The sequence below is a fragment of the Ranitomeya imitator genome, chromosome 2, assembly GCF_032444005.1.
Source record: "Ranitomeya imitator isolate aRanImi1 chromosome 2, aRanImi1.pri, whole genome shotgun sequence".
Taxonomy (NCBI): Eukaryota; Metazoa; Chordata; class Amphibia; order Anura; family Dendrobatidae; genus Ranitomeya; species Ranitomeya imitator.
In genome coordinates, this window is record NC_091283.1 from 723002743 (window position 1) to 723017936 (window position 15194).

The following is a 15194-nucleotide window of genomic DNA, read 5'->3' on the forward strand; positions in this document are numbered from 1 at the left end:
TGCAAAGTATACATGTGGGAAATCTTATTTATTAACTATTTTGTGTCACATAACTCTCTGGTTTAACAGAATAAAAATTCAAAATGTGAAAATTGCGAAATTTTCAAAATTTTCGCCAAATTTCCGTTTTTATCACAAATAAACGCAGAAATTATTGACCTAAATTTACCACTAACATGAAGCCCTATATGTCACGAAAAAACAATCTCAGAACCGCTAGGATCCGTTGAAGCGTTCCTGAGTTATTACCTCATAAAGGGACACTTGTTGTGAATTCTGTGGCAGAGCTCCCTCCTGTGGTCACAAGTGGTACTTCGGCTGATTCTCTCTGGGAGCTTCCGTTTGTGGAGGAAACTGGTACTGCTGCTTCTGAGTTTCCTCCCTCAGGTGATCTGGTGAGGTCGTTAGGTGCTTCTCTACTTAACCTCACCTAATGCTTTGATTCATGCTTCCTGTCAATGTTCCAGTGTTGGACTTGTGTTTCTCTGGATCATACCTGTGGCCTGCTGCTCTGCATAGCTAAGTGCTTCTTTGCTATTTGTTGCTATTTTTTCTGTCCAGCTTGTCCATTTTGTTTTGCTGGAAGCTCTGGGACGCAAAGGGTGTACCTCCGTGCCGTTAGTTCGGTACGGGGGGTCTGTTTGCCCCTTTTTGTGGTTTTCTTTAGGGTTTTGTGTAGACCGCAAAGTTATCTTTCCTATCCTCGTTCTGTCTAGAACATCGGGCCTCACTTTGCTGAATCTATTTCATCTCTATGTTTGTGTTTTCATCTTACTCACAGTCATTATATGTGGGGGGCTGCCTTTTCCTTTGGGGTATTTCTCTGAGGCAAGGTAGGCTTATTTTCTATCTTCAGGCTAGTTAGCTTCTCAGGCTGTGCCGAGTTGCATAGGGAGCGTTAGGCGCAATCCACGGCTGCCTCTAGTTGTGTTTGGAGAGGATCAGGGATTGCGGTCTGCAGAGTTCCCACGTCTCAGAGCTCGTTCTATTATTTTGGGTTATTGTCAGATCACTGTATGTGCTCTGACCTCCATGTCCATTGTGATACTGAATTGCCTATCATAACAGTACAGGAAGCCAAAAGTACTAATGATTCTCAATAGAGGGAAAAAAGAAGTTCTGAGACCATTTTTTTTTCTTGGCTTTGTGTTTTGTCTTTTTTTTTCCCCTAGACATTTGGGTGGTTCAGTACACAGGTGTAGCGATGGACATTAGAAGTCTGTCTTCATTTGTGGATCAGCTCTCGGCAAGAGTACAAAAGATTCAAGACACTATTGATCAGAAATCTATGTTAGAACCAAGAATTCCTATTCCTGATTTGTTTTTTGGAGATAGAACTAAGTTTCTGAGTTTCAAAAATAATTGTAAGTTATTTCTGGCCTTGAAACCTCGTTCCTCTGGTGATCCAGTTCAACAGGTTTTGATTATTATTTCTTTTTTGCGCGGCGACCCTCAGGACTGGGCATTTTCTCTTGCGCCAGGAGATCCTGCATTAAGTAATATCAATGTGTTTTTCCTGGCGCTCGGATTGCTCTACGATGAGCCTAATTCAGTGGATCAGTCAGAAAAGAATTTGCTGGCTCTTTGTCAGGGTCAGGATGAGATAGAGGTATATTGCCAGAAATTTAGAAAATGGTCAGTGCTCACTCAATGGAATGAATCTGCGCTGGCAGCTATGTTCAGAAAGGGTCTCTCTGAAGCCCTTAAGGATGTCATAGTGGGATTTCCTATGCCTGCTGGTTTAAATGAGTCTATGTCTTTGGCTATTCAGATCGGTCGACGCTTGCGTGAGCGTAAATCTGTGCACCATTTGGCGGTATTACCTGAGCTTAAACCTGAGCCTATGCAGTGCGATAGGACTTTGACCAGAGTTGAACGGCAAGAACACAGACGTCTGAATGGGCTGTGTTTCTACTGTGGTGATTCCACTCATGCTATCTCTGATTGTCCTAAGCGCACTAAGCGGTTCGCTAGGTCTGCCACCATTGGTACGGTACAGTCAAAATTTCTTCTGTCCGTTACCTTGATCTGCTCTTTGTCATCATATTCTGTCATGGCGTTTGTGGATTCAGGCGCTGCTCTGAATTTGATGGACTTGGAATATGCTAAGCGTTGTGGGTTTTTCTTGGAGCCCTTGCAGTGTCCTATTCCATTGAGAGGTATTGATGCTACGCCTTTGGCCAAGAATAAGCCTCAATACTGGACCCAGCTGACCATGTGCATGGCTCCTGCACATCAGGAGGATATTCGCTTTCTGGTGTTGCATAATCTGCATGATGTGGTCGTGTTGGGGTTGCCATGGCTACAAGCCCATAATCCAGTATTGGATTGGAAATCCATGTCGGTGTCCAGCTGGGGTTGTCAGGGGGTACATGGTGATGTTCCATTTTTGTCTATTTCGTCATCCACCCCTTCTGAGGTTCCAGAGTTCTTGTCTGATTACCGGGATGTATTTGATGAGCCCAAGTCCGATGCCCTACCTCCGCATAGGGATTGTGATTGTGCTATCAATTTGATTCCTGGTGGTAAATTCCCAAAAGGTCGACTGTTTAATTTATCCGTGCCTGAGCACACCACTATGCGCAGTTATGTGAAGGAATCCCTGGACAAGGGGCATATTCGCCCGTCATCTTCGCCATTAGGAGCAGGGTTCTTTATTGTAGCCAAAAAGGATGGTTCGCTGAGACCTTGTATAGATTATCGCCTTCTTAATAAGATCACTGTTAAATTTCAGTACCCCTTGCCTTTGTTATCTGATTTGTTTGCTCGGATTAAGGGGGCTAGTTGGTTCACCAAGATTGATCTTCGTGGTGCGTATAATCTGGTGCGAATCAGGCGAGGCGATGAATGGAAAACTGCATTTAATACGCCCGAGGGTCATTTTGAGTATCTAGTGATGCCATTCGGACTTGCCAATGCTCCATCAGTGTTTCAGTCCTTTATGCATGACATCTTCCGAGAGTACCTGGATAAATTCCTGATTGTGTACTTGGATGACATTTTGATCTTCTCGGATGATTGGGAGTCTCATGTGAAACAGGTCAGAACGGTTTTTCAGGTCCTGCGTGCTAATTCTTTGTTTGTGAAGGGATCAAAGTGTCTCTTTGGTGTGCAGAAGGTTTCATTTTTGGGGTTCATCTTTTCCCCTTCTACTATCGAGATGGATCCTGTTAAGGTCCAAGCCATCCATGATTGGACTCAGCCGACATCTCTGAAAAGTCTGCAAAAGTTCCTGGGCTTTGCTAATTTTTATCGTCGCTTCATCTGCAATTTTTCTAGTATTGCCAAACCATTGACCGATTTGACCAAGAAGGGTGCTGATTTGGTCAATTGGTCTTCTGCTGCTGTGGAAGCTTTTCAAGAGTTGAAGCGTCGTTTTTCTTCTGCCCCTGTGTTGTGTCAACCTGATGTTTCTCTTCCGTTCCAGGTCGAGGTTGATGCTTCTGAGATTGGAGCAGGGGCTGTTTTGTCGCAGAGAGGTTCTGATTGTTCAGTGATGAAACCATGCGCTTTTTTTTCCAGGAAGTGTTCGCCTGCTGAGCGGAATTATGGTGTGGGCAACCGAGAGTTGCTGGCCATGAAGTGGGCATTCGAGGAGTGGCGTCATTGGCTTGAAGGAGCTAAGCATCGCGTGGTGGTATTGACTGATCATAAGAACCTGACTTATCTCGAGTCTGCTAAGCGTTTAAATCCTAGACAGGCTCGTTGGTCGCTGTTTTTTGCCCGTTTTGACTTTGTGATTTCGTACCTTCCGGGCTCTAAAAATGTGAAGGCGGATGCTCTGTCTAGGAGTTTTGTGCCCGACTCTCCGGGTTTATCTGAGCCGGCGGGTATCCTCAAGGAAGGAGTAATTGTGTCTGCCATCTCCCCTGATTTGCGGCGGGTGCTGCAAAAATTTCAGGCTAATAAACCTGATCGTTGTCCAGCGGAGAAACTGTTTGTCCCGGATAGGTGGACAAATAAAGTGATCTCTGAGGTTCATTGTTCGGTGTTGGCTGGTCATCCTGGAATCTTTGGTACCAGAGAGTTAGTGGCTAGATCCTTTTGGTGGCCATCTCTGTCGCGGGATTTGCGTTCTTTTGTGCAGTCCTGTGGGATTTGTGCTTGGGCTAAGCCCTGCTGTTCTCATGCCAGTGGGTTGCTTTTGCCCTTGCCGGTCCCGTAGAGACCTTGGACACATATCTCTATGGATTTTATTTCAGATCTTCCCGTCTCTCAAAAGATGTCAGTCATTTGGGTGGTCTGTGATCGCTTTTCTAAGATTGTCCATCTGGTACCCTTGTCCAAGTTGCCTTCCTCCTCTGATTTGGTGCCATTGTTCTTCCAGCATGTGGTTCATTTGCATGGCATTCCAGAGAATATCGTTTCTGACAGAGGTTCCCAGTTTATTTCGAGGTTTTGGCGAGCCTTTTGTGCTAGGATGGGCATTGACTTGTCTTTTTCCTCGGCTTTTCATCCTCAGACTAATGGCCAGACCGAACGAACCAATCAGACCTTGGAAACCTATCTGAGATGCTTTGTTTCTGCCGATCAGGATGAATGGGTGTCCTTTTTGCCTTTGGCTGAGTTCGCCCTTAATAATCGGGCCAGCTCGGCTACCTTGGTTTCGCCATTTTTCTGCAATTCTGGGTTCCATCCTCGTTTCTCTTCAGGACAGGTTGAGTCTTTGGACTGTCCTGGTGTGGATACTGTGCTGGACAGGTTGCAGCAGATTTGGACTCATGTAGTGGACAATTTGACCTTGTCCCAGGAGAAGGCTCAACGTTTCACTAATCGCAGATGCCGTGTGGGTCCCCGACTTCGTGTTGGGGATCTGGTTTGGTTATCTTCTCGTCATATTCCTATGAAGGTTTCCTCTCCGAAGTTTAAACCTCGTTTCATTGGTCCTTATAGGATTTCTGAGGTTATTAATCCTGTGTCTTTTCGTCTGACCCTCCCAGATTCTTTTTTCATACATAACGTCTTCCATAGGTCATTGTTGCGGAGATACGTGGCACCTATGGTTCCATCTGTTGACCCTCCTGCCCCGGTTTTGGTGGAGGGGGAATTGGAGTATATTGTGGAGAAGATTTTGGATTCTCGTGTTTCAAGACGGAAACTCCAGTATCTGGTTAAATGGAAGGGTTATGCTCAGGAGGATAATTCCTGGGTTTTTGCCTCTGATGTCCATGCTCCCGATCTTGTTCGTGCCTTTCATGTGGCTCATCCTGGTCGGCCAGGGGGCTCTGGTGAGGGTTCGGTGACCCCTCCTCAAGGGGGGGTACTGTTGTGAATTCTGTGGCAGAGCTCCCTCCTGTGGTCACAAGTGGTACTTCGGCTGATTCTCTCTGGGAGCTTCCGTTTGTGGAGGAAACTGGTACTGCTGCTTCTGAGTTTCCTCCTTCAGGTGATCTGGTGAGGTCGTTAGGTGCTTCTCTACTTAACCCCACCTAATGCTTTGATTCATGCTTCCTGTCAATGTTCCAGTGTTGGACTTGTGTTTCTCTGGATCATTCCTGTGGCCTGCTGCTCTGCATAGCTAAGTGCTTCTTTGCTATTTGTTGCTATTTTTTCTGTCCAGCTTGTCCATTTTGTTTTGCTGGAAGCTCTGGGACGCAAAGGGTGTACCTCCGTGCCGTTAGTTCGGTACGGAGGTTCTTTTTGCCCCTTTGCGTGGTTTTCTTTAGGGTTTTGTGTAGACCGCAAAGTTATCTTTCCTATCCTCGTTCTGTCTAGAATATCGGGCCTCACTTTGCTGAATCTATTTCATCTCTATGTTTGTCTTTTCATCTTACTCACAGTCATTATATGTGGGGGGCTGCCTTTTCCTTTGGGGTATTTCTCTGAGGCAAGGTAGGCTTATTTTCTATCTTCAGGCTAGTTAGTTTCTCAGGCTGTGCCGAGTTGCATAGGGAGCGTTAGGCGCAATCCACGGCTGCCTCTAGTTGTGTTTGGAGAGGATCAGGGATTGCGGTCTGCAGAGTTCCCACGTCTCAGAGCTCGTTCTATTATTTTGGGTTATTGTCAGATCACTGTATGTGCTCTGACCTCCATGTCCATTGTGATACTGAATTGCCTATCATAACAGACACTGGTCAGAATTGCAAAAAACGGCAAGGTCTTTAAGATCAAAATAGGCTGGGTCATGAAGGGGTTAAATGGCATTATCCACTACTACTTATTAATTTGCAAAGGGCAATTAATAGCACTTAACAAAAAACAATATACTCCCTGGACTGGCGCCATTCATCTATACTCGGCATTGATTTCATGTGATGCACCCAGCAGATGTCAATGCCAGAAGAGCAGCAGGGGACTCAGAGTATAGAGGAGGTACAGAAGGTGAGCATTGTTTTTTTTTACTTCTCAGGGTCCATTAATGACTCATCAATATCTTGTAAATAAAAGATAATCCCATTACCTTTCTCTCCAAAAATCCATCTTTTATGTAAACTTGTTGCAAAAAACACTGGTGCCTGAGTGATGGACATGCAGAAATCGCTGATGGCGAGGTTGATGATGAACATGTTGGCCGGTGATCGCAGGCTGCGACTTCTGTGAAATAAAAAATATAAAATCTACAATGACCAGAATATACTGACAGCAAAGTGATATAACGCCCATTGTTGATCTTCTATTTTAGTGTTTTCGACTTGGCACTTTTTAATTATCCAGCCTGAGTTCAGTTATTAACCTACAGTAAGCTTCTGTGCCCAAGAGGAAATTAACACTGACCTTAATAATTTATTTTCAGGATTTGGGCTGAAGTATGCTGAGCTTCGGGATAAGCAGAATTTTCTATGTCTGATAAGATTAACATTCATTACCAAATATGAAGATTACAAATTACACCAGCTGTATTCTTTGTTACCTAACTGTAAAGTCTACAGGTTACATATAGCCAGTTTTTTTTATTAAACATAGCACTAGTTGAAAAACAAAGAAATCACCATCTATGTTTATATTTTTTCTGTTAGATTATGTTCACATGCCCAGTAGTTATTTCTATTCTTGGATCCATTTTGGGATGACAAAATATCCTAAAATGTTATCTGACTGAAATCCATTTTTTTTAACTGGATCAAAAAATCTAGGGCCTCATATTTGAAGAGGCTCATGTAAAGTGTCTTCAATTGTCAACATTTTTTGTGCAATTCGAAAGTTCCCCCCAAAATTTTGCAGCTATTGGCATTTTCATGCCAGTCCTGGCTACCTCGACCAAAGTGAGTTAAGTGTAGGAAGGACATGGCTAAGTCAACCCACATAATTCATGAAGATTTACGCAATTTATGTGTTAAATTTCTCCAGAAATATATTCCAATTCCTGACCGGAGTACATCTCAGGATGAGGCGCACAGCACATATAAGATATGCCTAATTCATTAAGTGGCATGCAACTGTTAATAAATTAGTTGCATCTTATTCATGTCATGTACAATGTCTGTCCTAATGAATCTGGCCTATAGTTTGCACACATTAGCAGATTTTTTTTGGCACTCCCATGTCAAGATCACAAGAGATGTTTAATGAAACCTCTAGAAAAAAAAATGGGGATTAGATCTACCAGTAATATTGTTTCCAGGAGTCCATCTTGACAGCACCATGGAGGTTGTTTTTCCTTCCTTATAGGGACAGGAAGCACACAAGAGGTTAAAAGACCCCTCCCACCCACACCCCCCAGTGATTTTCCAAGTACCACACCAGGATGGATGCAATTCTTATTTATTGAAATTCTGTACAAGATAATCATCACCAATACAAAATTTAAGGGAGGGAATTACCAGTGCAGTCAGGATGGACTCTTGGAAACAATGTTATTGGTAGGTCTGATCCCCATTTTCCCTCCTGACAGCACCATGGATAATACCAAAGTACTTTATCTCTAGGGTGGGACTACTGCCTGCAGAACCTTCATGCCGAAGGCCATCTGGCTACCCATCAAAGTATCTAGCTTATAATGTCTACAAAATGTGTTTAAGCTAGTCTATGTAGCTGCACTACAAATCTGATCTGCTGAGGCCCCTGCTCTTTTGGCCCATGATGTTGCAACTGCTCTGATGGAATGGGCCCTGAGACCCTCGGGAACGGGCAATTTCTCAGCCTCGGATGCTAGGCAGATGGTGGTCATTATACATCTAGCTAAAGAATATTTTGATGCTCTTTTCCTCTTATTTTTTCTTCCATACTGGACAAACAGATTAGTGTCCTGTCTGCACTCACAAGTAGCTTCCAGATAATGAATGACTGCCTGCGTACCATCCAAAGAGTGGAAACATTTTGAATTAAGGTTTTTTCGGGCCTGGCAGAAGGAGAGAAGTAATATCTCCTGATTTAAGTTTCGAGAGGAAACCATTTTTGGCACAAAAATGGGGTTAAGTCTTAGAATTATACAGTTGTCAAAAATTTGAATATAAAGGTTCTGGATTGAAAGAGCTTGAATTTCTCCCAGTCTTTTAGCTGAGGTGATGGCCACTAAAAATACTGTCTTGAGCATGAGTTTTGCAATGTTAATATCTTCCACTTGCTCATAAGGGGACCTACAGAGGGCATTGAGAATTAGATTTAAATCCCACGGAGGGACCGATTTCCTTACTGTGGGCCTTAATCTCTGAATAGCTCTGGAAAAACGCACTCCCAATGGTTGAGATGCCAGGGGGGAATCGAAGAAAATACTCAGGGCGGCTATCTGCACCTTCAGCGTGCTTGGCTTTAACCCTTTATTTAATCCTGCCTTAAGAAAATCAAGGATCTTTGGGATGTCAGGCTGGAAAGTTTCTATGAAAGAACTTCCACAGTCCAGACAAAACCTCTGGTCGGAGAGACCTCTAGCTCTTAAGATCTTCCTTTCAGGATCCACGCGATAACTGAAGACTCTTTGGATCTGGATGAAGAACTGGTCCTTGAGAAAACACATCTTCTCTCTTTGGAAGCAGAAGCCAATCTCCCCGGGACATCTTCTTCAGCAAGGGAAACTAGCTTCGTCTTGGTCAAATTGGAAAAACCAGCATCACCAAAGCTGTGTCCTCCTGGGTCTTCCTGAATTCTCTTGAGACCATGGCAATGGGGGGAAAGGCATACAGGAGCCCTCTTTCCCGTACCTGGTTTAAGGAACACTTCCAGGTTGTCTGCTGGATTGAGGGAATAGAACCTTTGGACCTTGGCGTTTTCTTCTGGCTTCAAAGAGGTCCAGATGGGGGGTTCCCCACTGGTGTCACAGATAACTGAATATCTCTCTCCACTTAGTTTCCACTCGGTGGACAGGATCTTCCTTCTGCTCAAGTAATTGGTAACTGTGTTTCTGGAACCTTGTAGATGTACAGCTGATATTGACCTGACTTTCTTCTGCCCAGGCAAATAACCTGTCAGACAGATCTTGAAGAGCCCGGTGTCTTGGTCCTACTTGGTGACAAAGAAACTATACCACTGTCATGTTGTCCAACATAGATTTTATATGCCGGCCTTGCAAGCAGGTCTGACTCCACTTCAGGGTCTCCCAAACTGCTCGTAACTCTCTGAAGTTTGCGGACTGGATCCTGATATCTGGAGACCAAATTCTCTGGAAATACTTCCCTTCTAGACGGGCTCCCCATCCTTCCTTGCTTGCATCCGTGATGATCATTATGCAAGGTGACAATATCCAAGGATGCTATTTTCCCTGAAGAAGCCACAGTCAGTGCGGGGATATGCATTTTTTGAATTGTGAATTTTTGGAAAATAAAGTATGTTTTTACCTGTTACGGGTGTTCCCATTCTGTGGGCATGTTATGTTCACTTTTTCTTCTATAGTTTATTTCACATGCTTATGGACAACCCCGAGTACATTGTTTAGTGGTGCCCTCCAACCTTTCTTTATTCTACAATATCCAAGGAACCCCCTGCATGATGTTCCTGGAAATGATCCACCATCTTAGTGACGATTTTAATGCCAAGGGTAGACTGATCTCTTTGTCCAATGACATATGTCTTCTGTCCCAGGCTGAAAGGATTTCTCTCTGTAATCCCCTTATGTGGAACTGACCCCAACGAACGCACGACATGCAGGCTGTTAGTGTTCCTAAGGGTACCGTCACACTATACGATTTACCTACGATCACGACCAGCGATATGACCTGGCCGTGATCGTAGGTAAATCGTAGTGTGGTCGCTGGGGAGCTGTCACACAGACAGCTCTCCAGCGACCAACGATGCCGAGGTCCCTGGGTAACCAGGGTAAACATCGGGTAACTAAGCGCAGGACCGCGCTTAGTTACCCGATGTTTACCCTGGTTACAAGCGTTAAACTAAAAAAAAAAAAACAGCACATACTTACATTCTGGTGTCCGTCAGGTCCCTTGCAGTCTGCTTCCCGCACTCAGTGACTGCCGGCCGTAAAGTGAAAGTGAAAGCACAGCCGCTATGCTCTGCTTTCACTTTACGGCCGGCAGTCACAGTGCGGGAAGCAGACGGCAAGGGACCTGACGGACACCAGAATGTAAGTATGTGCTGTTTGTTTTTTTTCAGTTTAACGCTTGTAACCAGGGTAAACATCGGGTAACTAAGCGCGGTCCTGCGCTTAGTTACCCGATGTTTACCCTGGTTACAAGCGAACGCATCGCTGGATCGCATCGCTAGATCGCTAGATCGGTGTCACACACACCGATCTAGCGATGACAGCGGGAGATCCAGCGATGAAAGAAAGTTCCATACGATCTGCTACGACGTACGATTCTCAGCAGGATCCCTGATCGCTGCTGCGTGTCAGACACAGCGATATCGTAACGATATCGCTGGAACGTCACGAATCGTACCGTCGTAGCGATCGAAATGTTATAGTGTGACGGTACCCTAAGACTCTCATAGTCATCATTATGGAAACCCGATTCCCAAGGAGTAGTTGTATCTTGTTATTCACTGCCTCTTGCTTCTCCTCTGGTAAAAACAAGACTCTCTGTCTGCAATCCAGAATAACCCCTAGAAACTTTTTCCTGATTCCTGGTAGTAGGTCTGATTTTTCTTGGTTTAGGATCCAAACTAAGCCTTCTAAAGTAGAAATAACTACTGTAGATTGAGTTGTTGTACTAGTTTTGTTTCTGAACTGGATAGCAGTAAAAAATCGTCCAAGTACGGGACAATGACCACATCCCTATGTCTCAGGTAGGCCACGATCTCAGTGACCAGCTTTGTAAATACCCAAGGAGCCGAAGCAAGACCGAAAGGAAGAGCACAAAACTGGAAGTGGTAGCACTTGTTCCTTATCTTTAGGGCGAGCCGTAGGTATTTCTGAGAGCGACGGGTGAATAGGAACGGGGTAGTATGCACTTTTTAGGTCTATTGTGCACATCACTGCATTCTTGTCTATGAGAGGAATGGTGGTCTTTAGAGACTCCATTCTGAACCTCTTGTATGTTATCCACTGATTCAAGGGCTTCAGGTTTATGATGGTACGGCTTTCTCCCGATGTTTTTTTTTATTGTGAACAGGGTTGAGTAATGAAAGAATGAAAGAATAAAGTTAAGTTAAAACCAAGCACAGTATTGTTTTTCTTATGAAATTCTCAATAAATTTGATGTTTCACAAGACCCTCTTCCCATTGGAAAAAATAAAGTTGGATCCAAAATGACTGACGTCAAACTGGCCACCATGGTCACCACCCACCTTGAAAAGTTTTCCCCCTTCCATATACTAATGTGCCACAAACAGGAAATTGATATCACCAACCATTCCCATTTTATTTAGGTGAATCCATATAAATGGCCCACCCTGTATATGCCCTCCTCATACTGTCATCCTACACAGCATGATAGTCACCACAGCCCCCAATAAACACTAAGATGTCCATCACAGCCCCCCATGCATACAATGTCCACCACAGCCCCCCATTATATAGTATGTCCCCACAGCACCCTATACAGTATTATGCCCCCCCAGTCACCAAAGTATAATGGCCCCACAGCCCCTTACATGCAATATAATGTTCCATACAGCACCCCACACAGTGTGATATGTACCACAGCTCCACATATACAGTACAATATCCACAACAGCCCCAATATACACTACACACAGCCCCCCACAGCAAACCAACCAGTATTTTGGCCTCCCAGCGATCAATGCAGTATAATGGCCCCACAATACCTTATATACAGTATGATGTCCCCCACAGCACCCCACACAGTATGATAACCTCCAATATACAATATAAACAGCCCCCTGTACTGTACAATGTAAGATACCAGACAGTACCCAATACAGCATGATCACCTTCTTGTTATGTCCCTACAACCCCTCTTGTAATGTCCCCATAGCCAGCCCCTCTTCTAATGCTCCCATAGTCAGCCTTTTATTGTAATGTCCCCACAGTCAGCCCCTCTTGCAATGTCCCCATCACCAGCTCCTTATGTCCCCATTACCAACCCCTTATGTCCACATAGCCAGTCCCCTCTTGTAATGTCCCCATTGTCAGCCCCTTATGTCCCCATAGCCAGCTCCTGGAATGTGGAATGTCCCCACAGGCCCTAGGTCTAATAGCTTATACTCGCCTAATCCAGGCTCCCTGTCCAGCGCAGCTCCATTTCCTCTTCCATCTGGTTCAGCAGTTGGCATTGCCAGCAAGATGATGTCACTTCATCATGATGTCTGACTTCCTCTGCATGCGCTGGAGTTCCCGGCAGAGCAGGGAGCTGATTATTGCAGCTCTTCTGCTCCTGTGTCGGGCTGCGCCATCTTACAGACGCAAATACAATTGAGTGCAGGGAAGCAGCGACGGCCGGGTGGCAGGCAGAGAGTGGTGAGTGGTGCCAGTGACCAACACTGCTCCCCTCTGCCGAATTCCTGTGGCCAGAGGCATTGAGCAATCTCAGGGGTTTTTTTTTCTCCGAAATTCCTTGTCCCATCCCTACAACTGATCATTGGGGGAGATGTTGATCAGGCAAGTCTTCCATTGCTTTGTTCTCCAGGAGATAATCCTCCAGCAGGGATGTCTCATGTCCCCATGTGGCAATGCCGGCGGACAAATAAAAAAATTATGTTTCCTAGAACAAGGGGATGAAAAAAAATGAAAAGCACAAAAGCTGATAATCACATGGAAGGTGTTAAATAGGACTTACTTTATGTAAAAATTCATACACAGTTCTATTAATAAGTAAAATATCTGAAAACAAATAAATAAATATTGTGATACCTGCAGAAAGCGTAGATGACCAGAAAGTTACCCAAAGTCCCTGTTATTCCTACTGCCAGAATCACAGCCCCAATTACATAATGTACATGATCTGGAACATCAGCTGTCGGATAGGCATGATGGATATCTTCTCTAGGTGTTTCCTAATGAAGTCAGAATAGAAAATGTTATCAATAAAATCATGAAATCACATTTTTATTGTTAAAGGGAATTTGTCAACAGGTTTTTGCTGCCTCATCTGAAAGCAGCATAATGTAGGAAAAGAGACCCTGATTCCAGAAATACATCACTTAGTTTACTGGGTGCAGCAGTTTGACACAATGATAGTTTTTAGATATAGTATGTAGCAGAACTGAGAAAGCTAACCCCACCCACAACACAGCTTTATGTGTACATTGTGCATTGACAGTGAGCTGCTAATCATCAGAGCAGGGGACTTGGTCAGACCAGGGATCACTTGAGCTGTTGTGTACAGTAGATAGTGATAATCTCCTGGTGATAAAATATTCATTGCATTGGAACAACAGTACACAGCCTAATAAGTGACATCGCTTGGAATCTGTCTACATCATGCTGTCCTCGGATTACATACCAAAAACCTGCTGAGAGATTCCCTTTAAGTATTCAATAAATATGTACACGAACAAATAGAGAATAATAATCAGTGGCAGTCAGCAAATCAGTCTATGGATCCTTTAGAAAAATAAAAAAATCATGGATAACAAGCTATAAAGGAATATGCGCTATGCAATATTTTCTATCAAGAAAAAAAACAGCTAAAAGTACATCTGCATACTGCTCAAAAAGAAAGGTTAATTTGCAGGAAAGTTCTTTTCAGGAATCCATAATTTACCAAGTCCTGTAGATAAGTAAAAAAGTAACTTTAAAGGGAATTTGTCTGCAGGATTTGCTATGTAATCTAAGAGCAGTATGATGTAAGGAGCATGATTCTAGTGATGTATCACTTACTGGGATGCTTGGTGTTGATAGAATCCCTGCTTTCTCTGCTGTACATGTAGCCCACACCCCTGATTGGCAGCTACCTGTGAACACCTTGCATCAATCAGTGATAGAGATTAGCATGACTGGCTTGCACATGAGACATAGTCCTATAGTGATAATCTCCTGCTGATAAAACAGTGATTACGTTGAAATAGCAACACACAGCCTAATAAGTGACACATCACTGGAATGAGTTTCTCATGTCCTATATTATGCTGCTCTCAGATAAAATGGAAAAAACCTGCTGACAGATTGCCGCAACACACAGCCTAATAAGTGACACATCACTGGAATCAGTTTCTCATGTCCTATATTATGCTGCTCTCAGACAAAATGGAAAAAAACCTGCTGACAGATTGCCTTTAAAGGGAACCTGTCGCTCTATTCATGTTTCCCAAAGCAGTGTGAATTACAACTGTGCTGTACATATGTACTTAGAAGATCCAGCTCCTTCCTGCACTTGGGAAAAATATACCTGGCTGTAGTAGTACTGACAATCTCTGATTCGTGCTGCCTGTGTTTTGGGTAGCATGAATCGAGTGACAGATTTCTTTTAATGGTGTTATTTTAATTTATAGTAACCATGAATCGTGGAGGTAAAAAACATATATATATACAGTTAGGGCCAGAAATATTTGGACAGTGACACAAGTTTTGTTATTTTAGCTGCTTACAAAAACATGTTCAGAAATACAATTATATATATAATATGGGCTGAAAGTGCACACTCCCAGCTGCAATATGATAGTTTCCACATCCAAATCGGAGAAAGGGTTTAGGAATCATAGCTCTGTAATGCATAGCGTCCTCTTTTTCAAGGGACCAAAAGTAATTGGACAATGGACTCTAAGGGCTGCAATTAACTCTGACGGAGTCTCCCTCGTTAACCTGTAATCAATGAAGTAGTTAAAAGGTCAGGGGTGGATTCCAGGTGTGTGGTTTTGCATTTGGAAGCTGTTGCTGTGAGCAGACAACATGCGGTCAAAGGAACTCTCAATTGAGGTGAAGCAGAACATCCTGAGGCTGAAAAAAAAAAGAAAAAATCCATCAGAGA

At 43.8% G+C, this 15194-nt stretch overlaps 1 protein-coding gene across 1 annotated transcript in view; it reads right to left on the reverse strand.

Annotated features, from left to right (window-relative positions):
* The window catches only part of OPN4 (opsin 4), a 185914-nt gene that overhangs the window by 121646 nt on the left and 49074 nt on the right, over positions 1–15194 (reverse strand). The window contains exons 2-3 of the mRNA XM_069755832.1: positions 13139–13281; positions 6401–6534 (exon numbers count right to left, since the gene is read on the reverse strand). Of these exons, the coding sequence (XP_069611933.1) occupies positions 6401–6534; positions 13139–13281 (277 nt within the window). The remainder of the gene's footprint in view (positions 1–6400; positions 6535–13138; positions 13282–15194) is intronic.